The sequence below is a fragment of the Engraulis encrasicolus genome, chromosome 5 (assembly GCF_034702125.1).
Source record: "Engraulis encrasicolus isolate BLACKSEA-1 chromosome 5, IST_EnEncr_1.0, whole genome shotgun sequence".
Taxonomy (NCBI): domain Eukaryota; kingdom Metazoa; phylum Chordata; class Actinopteri; order Clupeiformes; family Engraulidae; genus Engraulis; species Engraulis encrasicolus.
Genome location: NC_085861.1, coordinates 15,000,327 through 15,015,326, shown reverse-complemented (window position 1 = coordinate 15,015,326; position 15,000 = coordinate 15,000,327). Strand labels below are relative to the sequence as shown.

The 15,000-nt window shown below is 43.8% G+C and overlaps 1 protein-coding gene across 3 annotated transcripts in view; it reads right to left on the bottom strand.

Annotated features, from left to right (window-relative positions):
• Positions 1–9,097: 9,097 nt before the first annotated feature.
• Positions 9,098–15,000, bottom strand: part of LOC134449006 (zinc finger protein 516-like) — a 79,582-nt gene continuing 73,679 nt past the window's right edge. For all 3 annotated transcript variants that reach the window (XM_063198737.1, XM_063198736.1, XM_063198738.1), the window contains exon 6: positions 9,098–11,143. In XM_063198737.1, coding sequence (XP_063054807.1) covers positions 11,084–11,143 — 60 coding nt within the window. In that variant the 3' untranslated portion in view covers positions 9,098–11,083. The remainder of the gene's footprint in view (positions 11,144–15,000) is intronic.

Genomic DNA, 15,000 nt, shown 5'->3' with positions numbered 1-15,000 from the left:
CAAAAATTCCGTGCTCCTGGACACGGATATTAAGGACACGAAATGCGTGTCCAGGAGCACGGATTTTGCCAAAATTCCGTGCTCCTGGACACGGAATAGTTTTCCGTGCTCCTGGACACAAAATTGTTTTCCGTGAAGGGCACACGGAAGTGCTTTCTATAGGAGTATAGGCTATTACCACAGCACTGTGTTAACTCTATCATTAGAAAATTTACTTACTGCTTAACCAGTTGGGCATCAACTAATGTCACAACACTAAAAGCCATTACAACATTATACTAACAAGCACTACAAATTCTAGACAGAAAGCCTAGAACATATCATCATTGTCATATTTTTTTTTTAAAAACATAGATTATTGAACTGGGATAACTATGTTCAATATAATGACTCAGTTTTAATCTACAAAATCTTCCATGGCCTGGTCCCTCCTCCTCTTCAGACATTTATCATAAAAAGCATAAACAGGGCTACCAGAGCCAGTTCCAGGGGTGATTGCTCTGTCCTATTTAGAAAGAGCACTTTTAGTCAGGCTGTTTTCTCTTGCAGAGCTTGTCACACCTGGAACACAATTCCCAGTAAAATTAGAGAACTGCCAACATTAAACTACTTTAGTAAACAGTTGAAATTATGGTTACTGGATAATCAATCATCAATCAATCAATCAACATAATCTTAAATAGTTAGTACTGGCAGCTGTTTAACTTATTTGGGTATTGTATTTTGTAATTGTATTTTGTATTATATATTTTAAAATGTGTGTGTATTTTTGACTCTCTTTTTTTACAACTGTGTGCAATAACTGTGTATTTTTAGTTTTGTTTTAACTTTGTTTTTTTAGGGAACATCAAACTTGTCAAGGGACAAAAGACGGAAATTAGCCTCTTGGCTACAATCTTGTATATTTAGCATTTTTGTTTAAATGCTGGCAATATATGCTGTCCCTTTCTTAAATAAATAAACCTGTAAAATACATACCAAATGCTAATCCTAAACAAAATAATGCTATAGCAATTTAAGTTGTGCCCTGACCAAAACATTCCCTAACCTTAACCTGTCACTAAAGACATATTTTTGAGAAATACCTTTTCCAGTTGGTTGCTAGGCTATCAAACTCATATAATGAATGAAAGAAAACTAGCTGTGCCCAGACCAAAAAAATCCCTAACCATAACCTGTCAGTAAGAAATGAGTTTTTTAAGACAAAATATTTGAAATTAAAAAAATCCTGAGAAAACACAAGACTGTGGAAATAGCGTATAGAAAGCACTTCAAACAATTCTGTGTCCAGGAGCACGGAAAACAATTCCTTGTCCAGGAGCACGGAATTTTGGCAAAATCTGTGCTCCTGGACACGGATTTTGTGTCCTTAACATCCGTGTCCAGGAGCACGGAATTTTTGGAGATCATGTTGCACGGTAGATAGGTCAATATACACTCAATGGTGGTTTACTGTATGTCTTGGGGAGAACACAGAGGATCAGTTGTCAGTTGTTGTCATTGACGTACAAGGCTGTAGCAGACATACTATCGCTCTGCCTATCTACTATCTTTGCTTAAAGGAGAACTGTGTAGGATGGTGGACAGAGTTGGTATTGTTGGTATTGTTGCTATTTGTACCCGGGTGTGCCATTCTTGCTATTTGCAGCCGGTGTTGCTATATGCACCCGAGTGTGAATAGTCATTGTTGCTATTTGCACCCGGGTGTGAGTAGCCATTGTTGCTATTTGCACCCGGGTATGAATAGCCATTGTTGCTATTTGCAAACGGGTGTGAACAGCCATTGTTGCTATTTGCACCCATGTGTGAATAGCCATTGTTGCTATTTGCACCTGGGTGTGAATAGCCATTGTTGCTATTTGCACCTGGGTGTGAATAGCCATTGTTGCTATTTGCACCCAGGTGTGAATAGCCATTGTTGCTATTTGCACCCGGGTGTGAATAGCCATTGTTGCTATTTGCATCCGGGTGTGAATAGTCATTGTTGCTATTTGCACACTGGTGTGAATAGTCATTGTCGCTATTTGCACCCGGGTGTGCCATTGTTGCTATTTGCACACGGGTGTGAATAGTCATTGCTGCTATTTGCACTCGGGTCTGCCATTGTAGCGATTTGCAGCCAGCTGTGAATAGCCATTGTTGCTATATGCACCCGGCTGTGAATAGTCATTGTTGCTATTTGCATCCGAGTGTGAATAGATGTTTTTGTTATTTGCACCCAGGTGTGAATAGCCACTATTGATATTTAGACCCCTGTGTGAATAGCCATTGTAGCTATATGTTGATATTTGACCATTTACTTACTTCTTTTCATTTAACCCTATCCAGGCCGGGCTTTTTTGGCTCTTTTGACACCCCCCCACCACCCCCCACCCCACCCCACCCCCCCTCATAACTTAGGAACCGAATGGCGTATAACCACCAAACTTGGAGGGGATGATCTTCAGCCAAAGATCTATGAATGACATCAGTTTGGTGTCATTGTTGGATATTATGACATCATTATGACATCATTTCCTGATTTTATTGACCAAAATGTCACCTTAATGTATTTTCCATCTAACTTGGGTAATGCACATCAATTTTGGTTATTATGTGCTTCAGACCACTTCAAATGTTCACAAGGGTATCTGATGCTAATGAAAATGTAAAACAAAATATGAAAAGTGATGATGATGAGACTTAGATCAGTGATTTTTGGTCAGGCGTACCTGTCAGAAAACCGTTGCCATGGCAACAACAAAAATGATAAACCTAATCTTTTGGTATCACACTGTAACCAACTTCATTTTAGGAAAAGTCACAAAGTTTCGTAGTCATAGCTTTAGTCATTCAGGAGTTACACGACATCAAAGTTGGTGCGGACACTTTTAGCCCCCCCACGGTCTGGATAGGGTTAAAGAAAGTGTACAAGAGCAGTGCCAACAGCCGAATATTGCTGTCTTAAGTCCTATACGTGCCAAATGTCCCTCTCACATGCAGACAGACACACACAGTATGCCCATTGCCTACCTCCCCTTAAACTGGCAGTGACAGAAACCATAGGGAGGGTTAACGTGACGGGCCTGTCTTGACTTGACGTGACATGACAGACAGACAGTGTGGATGTGTCAGGGAGCAGGTTCTCTCTCTCTCTCTCTCTCTCTCTCTCTCTCTCTCTCTCTCTCTCTCTCTCTCTCTGTCTCTCTCTCTCCTATTCTCTTCCCCTTCATGCCTGACTCTCTGTCTTTCTGCCTCCAAGACACCGTGTTGACTGTATCAGTGTGGCTCTCTGTCTCCCTGGCTCGGAGACACCATATTGACGGTACCCTCCTCCTTCATGCCTAGCTCTCTCTGTCTGTCCGTCTTGTCTCCCTGGCTCGGAGTCACCATATTGTCGGTATCAGTGTCTGAAGGATGAGTGACAGGGCTCGGCAGTTCCCCCTCTCTTAGCCTGGAGGCTGCACTGGCATTAGTGTCACATACACACACACACACACACACACACACACTGCGCAGAACACAGTACGCATGTACGCGCACACACACACACACACACACACACACACACACACACACACACACACACACACACACACACACACACACACACACACACACACACACACACACACACACACACACGGCGCAGAACACAGTACGCACAACCAGGCATACATACACACATGTGGGCGCATGCACACACACTACGCAGTATGCACACACACACATACACACACATGCATAGACACACGCACAAATGTCTCAAACACCTACCCATCATAATACAGACGCACACATACCGTAATAGATGTCTCAAAAAATCGTATGCCACGTGTCTGATTGTCCTAACACATACGCACACACACACGCACGCGCATACTCACGCACCCGGGGAAGCTGGCAGGGGGGAACGAAAGGGTCTGTTGTCCCTGGCCCAGGGGGAGAGAGGGGGCCCTGAACTGGGTTTTCATTACATAAATGTGGGGCCCTTCCAGATGACTTTGTCTTGGACCCGGCCAAAGATGACAGCGGCCCTGCCACCGCCCATACATTATACAAGTACTGAACCACACACACGGGTGAGTATTACTACACACACACACACACACACACACACACACACACACACACACACACACACACACACACACACACACACACACACACACACACACACACACACACACACACACACACACACACACACACACACACACACACACAAAGAGGAATGGACTACACACCCATCATATTACAGACACACACAGATGCCTCAAAAAGCCATACATCATATGGCACATGTACGCACACACACACACACACACAAACACATGCACACACACACACACACAGACACACAGAGGAATGGACTACACACCCATCATATTACAGACACACACATAGATGCCTCAAAAAGTCATACATCATATGACACATGTACACACATACACACACACACACGCACACAAAGAGGAATGGACCACTACACACCCGTATTCCTGTGCATACACACACACACACGCACGCACGCACACACACACACACACACACACACACACACACACACACACACACACACACACACACACACACAAAGAGGAATGGACCACCACTACTACACACCCATCACCCATCATACCCCCCCACACACACTGGCATTAATGTCACATGCCATGTTCCAAGCGCCGAGCTGTCACTCAACGCTCACTTCAGTCCCAAATCTGGCTCCGTCACACGACACCATCAGGACTGGTGTAATAGAGAACTGCCAGTCGCCCCAAGGCCCTCGCTAGCTAGCGCCAGGGAAGCTGACAAGGGGGGACAAAGGGGTCAGTTGTCCCTGGCCCAGGGAAATTGGGGCCCCATAATTGGGTCCTCATTGCATTGAATGCATTGGGTGGGGGGCCCTATCAGACGACTTTGTCCTGGACCCAGCCAAAGTTGTCAGCGGCCCAGGCTAGCGCTTTACAGCACGGGTGGCGAGGGAGGAAGGGGTGGCGGATGGCGGGGAGGGATGGTGGGCGCCTGGGCGGCAGAAAAATAGGCAGCAGGGCTCTGGGTAATTTTCAGGTCATTACACCAGTGGCAGGTGAGTGATATCCAGAATGGCTTGATAAAATAGCAGTGCCACACACACACACACACACAGGCTCAATGTGTCAAAAACACACACGTGTACACGCACACACACACAGGCTCAATGTGTCAGACACACACAAACACGCAGGCACACACAGACACACAAGCTCAGTGTTATCTACTGTGTACACCACAGACACACACACACAGCCTCAATATGTCAACTGTGTACATCACACACACACACACACACACACACACACACACACACACACACACACACACACACACACACACACACACACGTCTTGCATGTGTCAGTGGGTTCAACATGTGGTGGTAGGAGATGGGAGGATATGTTAAAGAGTGCATAAAAATGCATTAACATTGTGATAGCCTGGCATGTTGTTGATGGGAGAATGACTGCTGCATGTGGACATGATTGGCTATGTGTGTGTTCAAGTGTGTGTTCGTGAGCGTGTGGGTATTGAAACCTCTGTGCGTGTGTGTGTGTGTGTGTGTGTGTGTGTGTGTGTGTGTGTGTGTGTAAGAGAGTGTGTGTGCGCGTGTGCGTGTACATAGTCTACGTATGTATGCATGCACACGGAAAACAGTATAAGGACGACTTCTAGCTCTTCTCAGAAATTTCAGGCGGCTATACCTTTGTGGATGGAAAGATGACTGGAGGAGAAGCACAGTTGTCATTCATCTCTTTAATGTGGAAATGACATTATTACATTTGCAACAATGTATAAAACAAACTGTTGAAGAAACTGAGAGGGCCTCAGGCGAGGTAGAGATTTTCACATTGGTGATGGCCTGACAAACTAAGAAGCGATACAAATAAAATTATATTTTTTTAATAAAAACATTAACAAAACAAGAAAACAGCCAAACAAAACAAAAAATGAAACATCTGCTGAACCATTTGACTTGATAATAAATTACAGAAGTCAACCAAAAAAACGCTTTAAATAATATTATCCAACTAGCTACCATAGAATGACAATGTAATTTGTTACAAAAAAAAAAGAAATCAAATGTTAATGCACACAGACACACAAATAATAATAAAAAAATGTATCCAGTAAAAACAAACCAGGAAAAAATACAAATAAAACAAATTAAAACAAAGCTCTTTGGGATGGCACCCTTGTCTATCTACTGTGTACAGTAAGTCTTATTGAGCGCAAGCAAATAAAAAAGGCCATCTCTAACTGTGCTGAGAACAGTATAAGTCATGTAATAAGTCAATGTACATTTCACAACGACATCGCTGCTCGACTGGTCACTGGTCAGCGGCTGACAGTGGAACTCCGTAAGACAAACACAACTAGAACAAAAAAAAACATGGCCATCAGACGTAAGGTGTAAGCCATGATCCGGGACACACATGTATTTCTTTGCATTCTCCTGTTGCAACACAATGAGAAGCTGCTGTCCATTCGCAGTACAATACACAGTGTTATGTGTGTGTTGATCCAAAGGAAAACAAAAAAGGGGCTTTGTTCTCTTGAGTCAGTTAATGGATGCGACGTTAATAATGTTTATGACATTGTAGTTGATTTCTTTGAAAAATATTTTTTGTCTTTATTTTTGAGGAGAGACAGGAAATGAGTGGGGAGAGAGAGGCGGGGATGGATCGGCAAATGACTCCAGGCTGGAATCGAACCCAGGTCGCCGGCGTAGTAACCCAGTATCCTACCGTTAGACCACGGCAGGGCCAACAATGTAGTTGATTAACATGAAGTAAATTCGACGGGAGAGAAGGGCTGGACATCGGTGCGTAGCCTATTCTGGCAGGCATTGGTACCGCTGGACATATAAAAGGTAATAATGAAACGCGCTCTTGTGCCACCATAAGAAAGTGGGTCCACAAAACTGAAACATGAGCCTCAACCCAGAGGGACATACTGAAGTATGCCCTGACGTCAACACAGTGTAACAGGGCTGACAGAGGGACTACAGGTGTGTGTGTGTGTGTGTGTGACTGTAATATGAGTGTGTGTGTGTGTGTGTGTGTGTGTGTGTGTGTGTGTGTGTGTGTGTGTGTGTGTGTGTGTGTGACTGTAATATGAGTGTGTGTGTGTGTGTGTGTGTGTGTGTGTGTGTGTGTGTGTGTGTGTGTGTGTGTGTGTGTGTGTGTGTGTGTGTGTGTGTGTGTGTGTGTGTGTGTGTGTGTGTGCTACAGAGGAATGTCCACATGGGCCTAATACATTATTGCTAAAATGCTGATGGAAAGTGGAGCTTGGGCCTAAGTCGACAGATGCCCAACAGGATATGATGAAGACTCATTGATCACCACACAGGCGTGGCGCCTATACTACAAAGCTGGCTCAGGAGTAAACCAGGTTAAGTCAAGAGGTAAATCATCTAATAGAAGAGCCTGGAGTCCGCATTGTCTTAAAAAAAAGAGTCTTAAGGCTCTTCTATTAGATGATTTACCTCTTAACTTGCCCTGGTTTACTCCTGAACCAGCTTTGTAGTATAGGCCCCATGACAACAGCGAGCCGCTGTGTGCTTGTGACGACGACACTTCCAACAGGGTGGATTGAAATATGACTCATGACGCAAGTGTCCTTGGCGAACTAACTGTCTTCTAGTTAAAGGGCACAACTAACAGACAGCACTTCAGTGTACGCACGCACCCTTCCTTTCTCCTCTCCTCTCCTCTCCTCTCCGAAAAGAAAAAAACAAAGCAACCAAACATGATGCAGTCAGCACACACAGGGGTATCTGAAAATTGGACCCCAGTATAAGCGCATCGAGGTGAACTGGTAATGCCAGGCATTTGGTATATTTTGTTGTAAAGGGCTTGGTTAAAAGCGTAAGCAGAAATTGAAAAACAACACCCACACACCCACACGCATACGGAAAAAAATAAAACAATACAAAAGCACACATAGGCACACTGTAAATAATATCTACACTCTTTGCTTGTCCATCTGATCAATTCATATCTACGTACGCATTCACAAAGGAAAGACATTATTTTTTTCTGGAAAGTTAATCTTATTATATTCTGTACATACAACATTAGTATTTCTACTAATACATTTTAGACTACTTGGTAGGCCATCTTTAGAATCTACTTCAAGTACAAGACACAGTCATAAAAAACATACAAACCTCAGCAAAGGCCTGTATGGCTTGCACATGTTTATACGCACACAGTAAAATCTCAACATTGTGGTGTTTGTGAAAACACTTTTTTTTGTATATTTCTGTGTTTGTTTGATGCCGTATCCAAGCAACCATAGGGTTTGTCCACTTCAAGAAATAAGGTCGTAAGGAGAGTCTATTTTATAAAAATCATAATGGTCCCGACAAAAAACTGGGACCCTCTCTTGTACAATTATGAGTATCTGTGTATTCATTCACAGGCCAATGGCCCTCTGTTCTGTTTAAACAGACTCCTGAGTTCATGTAGAGGTCTACACCCAAATATGGCCTTATGTTCTTTGTCTCCAATGATCTTGACAGCAATCGCACAATAGTCCCCTACTGTACACAACCAGCAACTACAAAACTAGGTTTACTGTACATGTAGACTGCTGATCGATTTCCCAACATCGCCTTTGTCTTGTGTCTTCTCTCTGGCGGCTCCTGCACTTTCTCATTAAGAGGTGCAGAATAGGGTTGTTAATCACACAACAGATCCTGTTTTTAAACCTAACCATTGGCAAAAACAAAACAGAGAAAATTAGCGAAAAATGCTAAATGATATCGCAATGACATCGTTCACATGAGCTCTAGATCCGCAGGGGTGAGTAATGTGGTTCTGCTGCGGTTGGGTTGTGTGGTGGGGCTGCGTGTGTATCGTATCGTATAGCTAACTCAATGCTACACATTACTGTGCATGAGGCACAAGGATGGCAGGGCACAGAGCAAGCAGAATGAAAACACACGCACGCACGCACACACACACAGAAGCGTGGGCACACACACACACACACACACACACACACACACACACACACACACGCACACACGCACACATGCACACAGAAGCGTGGGCACACACACACGCACACACATGCACGCACACACACACACACACACACACACACACACACACACACACACACACACACACACACACACACACACACACACACACACACACACACACACACACACACACACACACACACGAGCGTTGACAAGCACACTTGCTGTCTGCACTATTTGCTCTCCCTTCCCCACACTAAGGATTGTGTGTGCTTTCCGGTTCAGGATCAGAGAACAGATCGAGAAGGGCCCAGCAGCGCTATCAGTGCTGTTTCAAATGGACAGCAATTAGATGGGCATTCAAGCCACATGCTCATTTAAATCAAGACATTAAAACAACTCTTACTTCGATGATGAGCGCTAATGCAAACACAACCACACATATAAAGTACATACCCATCCACAATGTATGTACATGTGCATACGCACAGTACTACACTGTACTCACACATACATGCAAAATGCATGTTTGTACCCATAAACCTATGCACACACATACCTACATGCGCACACACTTTCACACTCCCACTTTCTTTTCTTGTCCCCATTTTCCTTTCGAATCAGAGCCTCATGTTATGGCAGATGACATGTCCGATGATTACAAAAAGAAGTTGGATGAAGTAAATCCTTCTGCCTGCCGAGAAGCCTTCCTCCTGTTAAGTTCATGTAAAGACAGTTAAAGACAGTTCAAACAAAGGGTTTTTACTTTGTTGGTGGTGGCCTCACATGTTTAGCAAGCAGATTTGGTTTTCAAGACAAATAATTTTTACAAAAAAATAAATGAAAACAAGGGCACTAGCTGGACAATGATTAAAGGCATACAAAAACCCAAACAGCGAGAGTGAGAGAGGGATAGACAAAAAAAAAGAGTTCACAGTGTCATCCAAGTCCTTCATCTGCCAATGTTAGTCGACATCTCTCTCACTCTCTTATTCTCTACACCATGCTGTCCTTCAAGTTCTCTTCTCCAAAGACACACTCGTCTGTCCGTCTACCTGGACCCAGTTTCTCGAAAGTACCTTTGCTAACCAGTTAGCAACTTGGTGGGTTGCCAATGGGAAATTGCACTGCAACCAAGTAAGTTCAATGAGGCTGTCAAGAATCACACCCTTGTTTAGCTCCAAGGATCCCCCCAAGGTTGAAATGGTGTCATGGTAATCCTCAATATTTACTCTCATAAAGGCTTGCATGTACTGTGTGAAGTTTCTCCTGTCGCAAGTGACAAGTGCTTCAGGCGTTCACTCCCAAGATGCACTTCTCTTATGGAGTTTACTTCAGGCTGTCAGTCTAGAGGGGAATTGGATCATCAGACAGCGGTTGCCACAGTTTCGGTTCAGGTTTTAGGGTTAAGGGTCGTGAGGTTGGAAACTGCACGTGTGATGGATGCGTCATGGCTGTTTGCCAGTGGCGAGTTGGCGCAGGCATGAACTCCTTTCTCTTGATGACGGGGTTGTGGGTGGGGGCAAGGAGGATTTGGGACTGGTGTGGTGGGCATCATGGTAACAGCCAGGTCAGATAGCGGCTGTGAGTCGTGGATGAGCATGTGAGCTTGGTGTGTGTTGTTGGACCTCATGGTGTCGAGGTCTGGGGCCGATACTAAGAAGCTGGGGTTCAGGAGTAAACTGAACCAGGTTAAGAGGTAGATCATCTAATAGAAGAGGCTGGAGACTCCAGGATCTTCTATTAGACGATTTACCTCTTAACTAAGTGTACCCATCTGATGAGTGGCCACCATGCTATTGTTGTGGGTGGGGAAGGTGAGGAGTGTGGGACGTGGACGTGGTGTGGGTGAGCTCAGGTGAGGATTCTGACAACTGCTCCATCTTGTTGAGGGCAGATGAGGAGTCTGACAGCTGCTCCATCTTGGTGAGGGCAGATGAGGAGTCTGACAACTGCTCCATCTTGGTGAGGGCAGATGAGGAGTCTGACAACTGCTCCATCTTGGTGAGGGCAACATCGAGGTGGAGGCTGTCGTTGAAGGGCACATGGTGGACACTCTGCACGTGGGTCTTCAGATTCCCTTTCTGAGAGGCTCGGTACGGACAGAGGAGGCAGCGGAACGGTCTCTCCCCTACAAGAGAAACAGAAGAGGAGGAGGAAGGAGAGAGAGCAAGAAAGAGAGAGAGAGAGAGAGAGAGAGAGATTTTTAAAGTGGTGTAATTTTTAAGGATCTATCTGAACATCAGCACACTTAATAGAAAAAAGAGAAAGTCAATATTCTAAAGCATTTTGTTGCTCGCAGCCATGCCAGATAACGCCTTTTCATGTAAATAAAAGAACCACAGGAGTGGAGCACACAGATTCATTTTACACAGATTCATCTACAGAAACATTATCACATGGACACCCTATATCTCTCTATGTTTCTGTGCAGTTAGTACTGAGCAGTTTACTGGGTACATAGTTGGTGAATCACTGTACACTGTGCTTGAAACCAGGCCAGCCGTGGTTGCCAGATGAGATAAATGATTTCCAGCCCACAAAATGATGAAAACCTGCCTGGAGGCACTACATCCCGCCCAATTTGAACTAAATTCTATGGCCATAAATCTGCAAACAATCCCGCCCAAATGCCCCTTTTACCACTTTTATTTACCCGCAGGCGGTAGGCCTAATCCTAAACAGCCCAATTGTGCTGGAAACCACCCAATCTGGCAACACTAAGGCCAGCATCAACACACCGAGAGGAGGGAGATGACGTGGTGAAGCTGTTGGGTAAGGGCCATGGCACGGCACACTTTCTTTTGCAGAGTAGGCAGCTCACAATGGAAGCTAGCTATGCACAACAATGTAACATAAGTCACATTGAGTCTCGCTAGTATGTACCAGAGAGTGGCGAGTTCACCTTGGCAAATGCGGATAATGAGGCCTTATTTTCTGCTCAATGGGAACACGAAGCAGCTATGGCAGTTAAGTGCTTATAGGAAGAAATGACTAGAAAATGGCTATGGGGAAGTTGCTCGCATCAGCAATGTAACACATCATAGCGATATACTGTACAGTAAACACCGCTGCTGCAATAAAAGATGTGTATTGTACGTGAGACAAAGCTTCCTAGGAGCCACGTATTTGATGCAACTACACACAAACATTAACACATCCACATACACACACACAAGCACAAACTCGCTGGCACAAGCACACACAAGACACACACACACACACATGCACACACACACACGGCTGCCTTTTAATTAGAGCAACCTACGCTGCCTCAGCCTCGGACGCGTCACATAAATAAGCAACACACACACACACCTGAGCAAAACAAATGAGATTGCCATTTAATTGAACCTAATTATCATTTTGATAAATGGAAGAATACCGAAATGGCATAACAAATGACTCCCTCATCTGACCTACCCCCCCGCACCCCCCCTCACCCACCCCGCACCCCTCCCAAAAGCAAGGAACTGGGAAACGTGTGCCTTATCATACATCATTATGTGGTTGGGGAGAATAAAGACAACAATGTGAAAAAAATACAATTAATCACGGGAGAATCTGGGGGGAGTGGAGACATGAGGAGAGAGAGAGAGAGAGAGATAAAAAAGGCAAGAAAGGAAAGCTAGTACCTTAAAAAAAACCCTGCTGTCCCAATAAAGAAAAAAAAGATTTTAAAAAGCAAGAAAAATAACACGTGATGGCAAAGGTTATCGGCATCACAATGCGAAAGCCAACAATGCATCTAATTGGCTTGAGTTTGATGTGGCTCTCTCTCTCTCACCCCCCCCCCCTCTCTCAGTCTCTCTCTTTTTCTCTCTTAATGTCTCTCTCTCAATGTCTTTCTCTCTTTCTTTCTTTCTCTATCTCTCTCTCTCTCTCTCTCTCTCTCTCTCTCTCTCTCTCTCTCTCTCTCTCTCTCCATCAGTCTAGGTATCTGATGAATGAGGGAGGAAAATGGGCTAGATTAATTAAGACAGGCCATGACTACACTGAAACCTGTGTCTTCCCATAAGGTCACGTTGGAGAGAGATCCTTCTTTGAGCTCTAGGACGTTTGTCAAGTTGTCTGAGTTAAAAAAGGCGGAAAAACACAGACACACACACACACACACACACAAAAGGAAAAATGGGAGACTCTGAAGAGCATGCCCTGCATCAAAACATTATGTTCACACCACAAAAAAAGGTATTTGAGTGCTCCAGTCATTAATGGACAGGTTGTTTAGATCAGTGGTTCCCAACCTTTTTCTTCAGGGGCCCATATTTTTACCATCGTAAGCTTTGGTGACCTAATCGCGCAAGCGCCCACACAAGAGGGAGTCACATGATACTCTGTTTCATGCGAAAACTCATTTGCTATCATTTTATTCCTCAATTTGTCTTCTGGATGGGTCAGAATTTTTTATTGTTAAACGACAGCAAGACAGAGATTTTAGTTGTAGGCCCCAAGGCTCGTAGAGAACATCTTTGTACGTTTTTAGCCCCCCTTCAGGTAATACCTTGTGATGATGTCAGAAATTTGGGTGTGACCCTTGATACAGATCTTAATTTTAACAAACATATATCTGTTATCACTAAGACGGCATTTTACCATCTGCGAAATATTACTAAAGTACGTGGCCTCTCGTCTCCTCAGGACTCTGAAAAGTTAGTTCATGCTTTTATCTCCAGCCGCCTTGATTACTGCAACTCCCTATATGCCGGGCTCACTAAACAGGCACTCAACAAACTCCAACTCATTCAGAATACAGCTGCCAGAATACTGACAAGAACATCCAAATTTGGACACATCACCCCAATTCTGAAATCTCTTCACTGGCTGCCTGTACAACAAAGAATACATTTTAAAATACTTCTGATCACTTTTAAAGCAGTAAATGGCTTGGCCCCTACCTACATCTCTGACATCATCCCTCCATACCATCCTACCCGTTCGTTGAGAACATCAAATAAAGGTCTTTTATGCGTCCCCAAAATTAACACCAACACTGCACATGGTGCTTTTAGTTATTGTGCCCCTACCCTTTGGAATTCCCTCCCCCTAGAACTAAGGTCAGTGACTTCTACTCCCGCTTTTAAAAAGGGTCTTAAAACGTTTTTATTTACACAAGCTTTTGGTTGAGTTGATTTTTATTGACATTGTTTTATTTCCTAAGGGTTTTTATGTGTTTTATTTTTTACTTTGATTTTACTTTTATTCTATTTATTTTGCTCTGGGCCCTTGCAGACTATGTGTCTAGTCTAGTGTTTGGTGTTTAAAAGGTCTTATCATTGCAATGGGTTTTATTTTGTTTTATTTCTACCTATTATTATATATGTTTATATTTTCACTCAGTTTTAGTGCTGTTTTTAAATTTTCTACTTTTCCTCCTTTTAATCTTACAGCACATTGAGTCTATGTAAGCCATATGAAATGTGCTTTATAAATAAACTTGACTTGACTTGACTTCAGTCAAATACATAATAACTGTTTAATGTATCACTTACATTTTGTTGCTTCTATGCATATATTAGTGTAAATGCTTTGTCATTTATTAATGACGCGGGCTATATATGGTATTAAAATGAAACCCCTTAAAATCAAGAGGGCTTCGCGACCCACTGTGGATCTTTGGCGACCCATAGGTTGGGTCCCGACCCATAGGTTGGGAACCACTGGTTTAGATCATATTAAATCTAGCTAATGTTTTCCCATGGAGTAACTTGAATTGAGAGACAATCATCCCGGTGCAACACATCTCACACCAACTGCTTATACCCGATGCTGTACGTGAGCAACACACACACCCAGGCTTGAACAGACAAACAGGGAACACTCGGCCACACCACACACAACACAACACAACACAACACAACACAACACAACACAACACAACACAACACAACACAACACAACACAGCAAGCAAGCATTATTCATTCAAACAGATTGACACTCAGAAACAGCATTGAGACACACCATGTACGCGCGCACGCACGCACGCA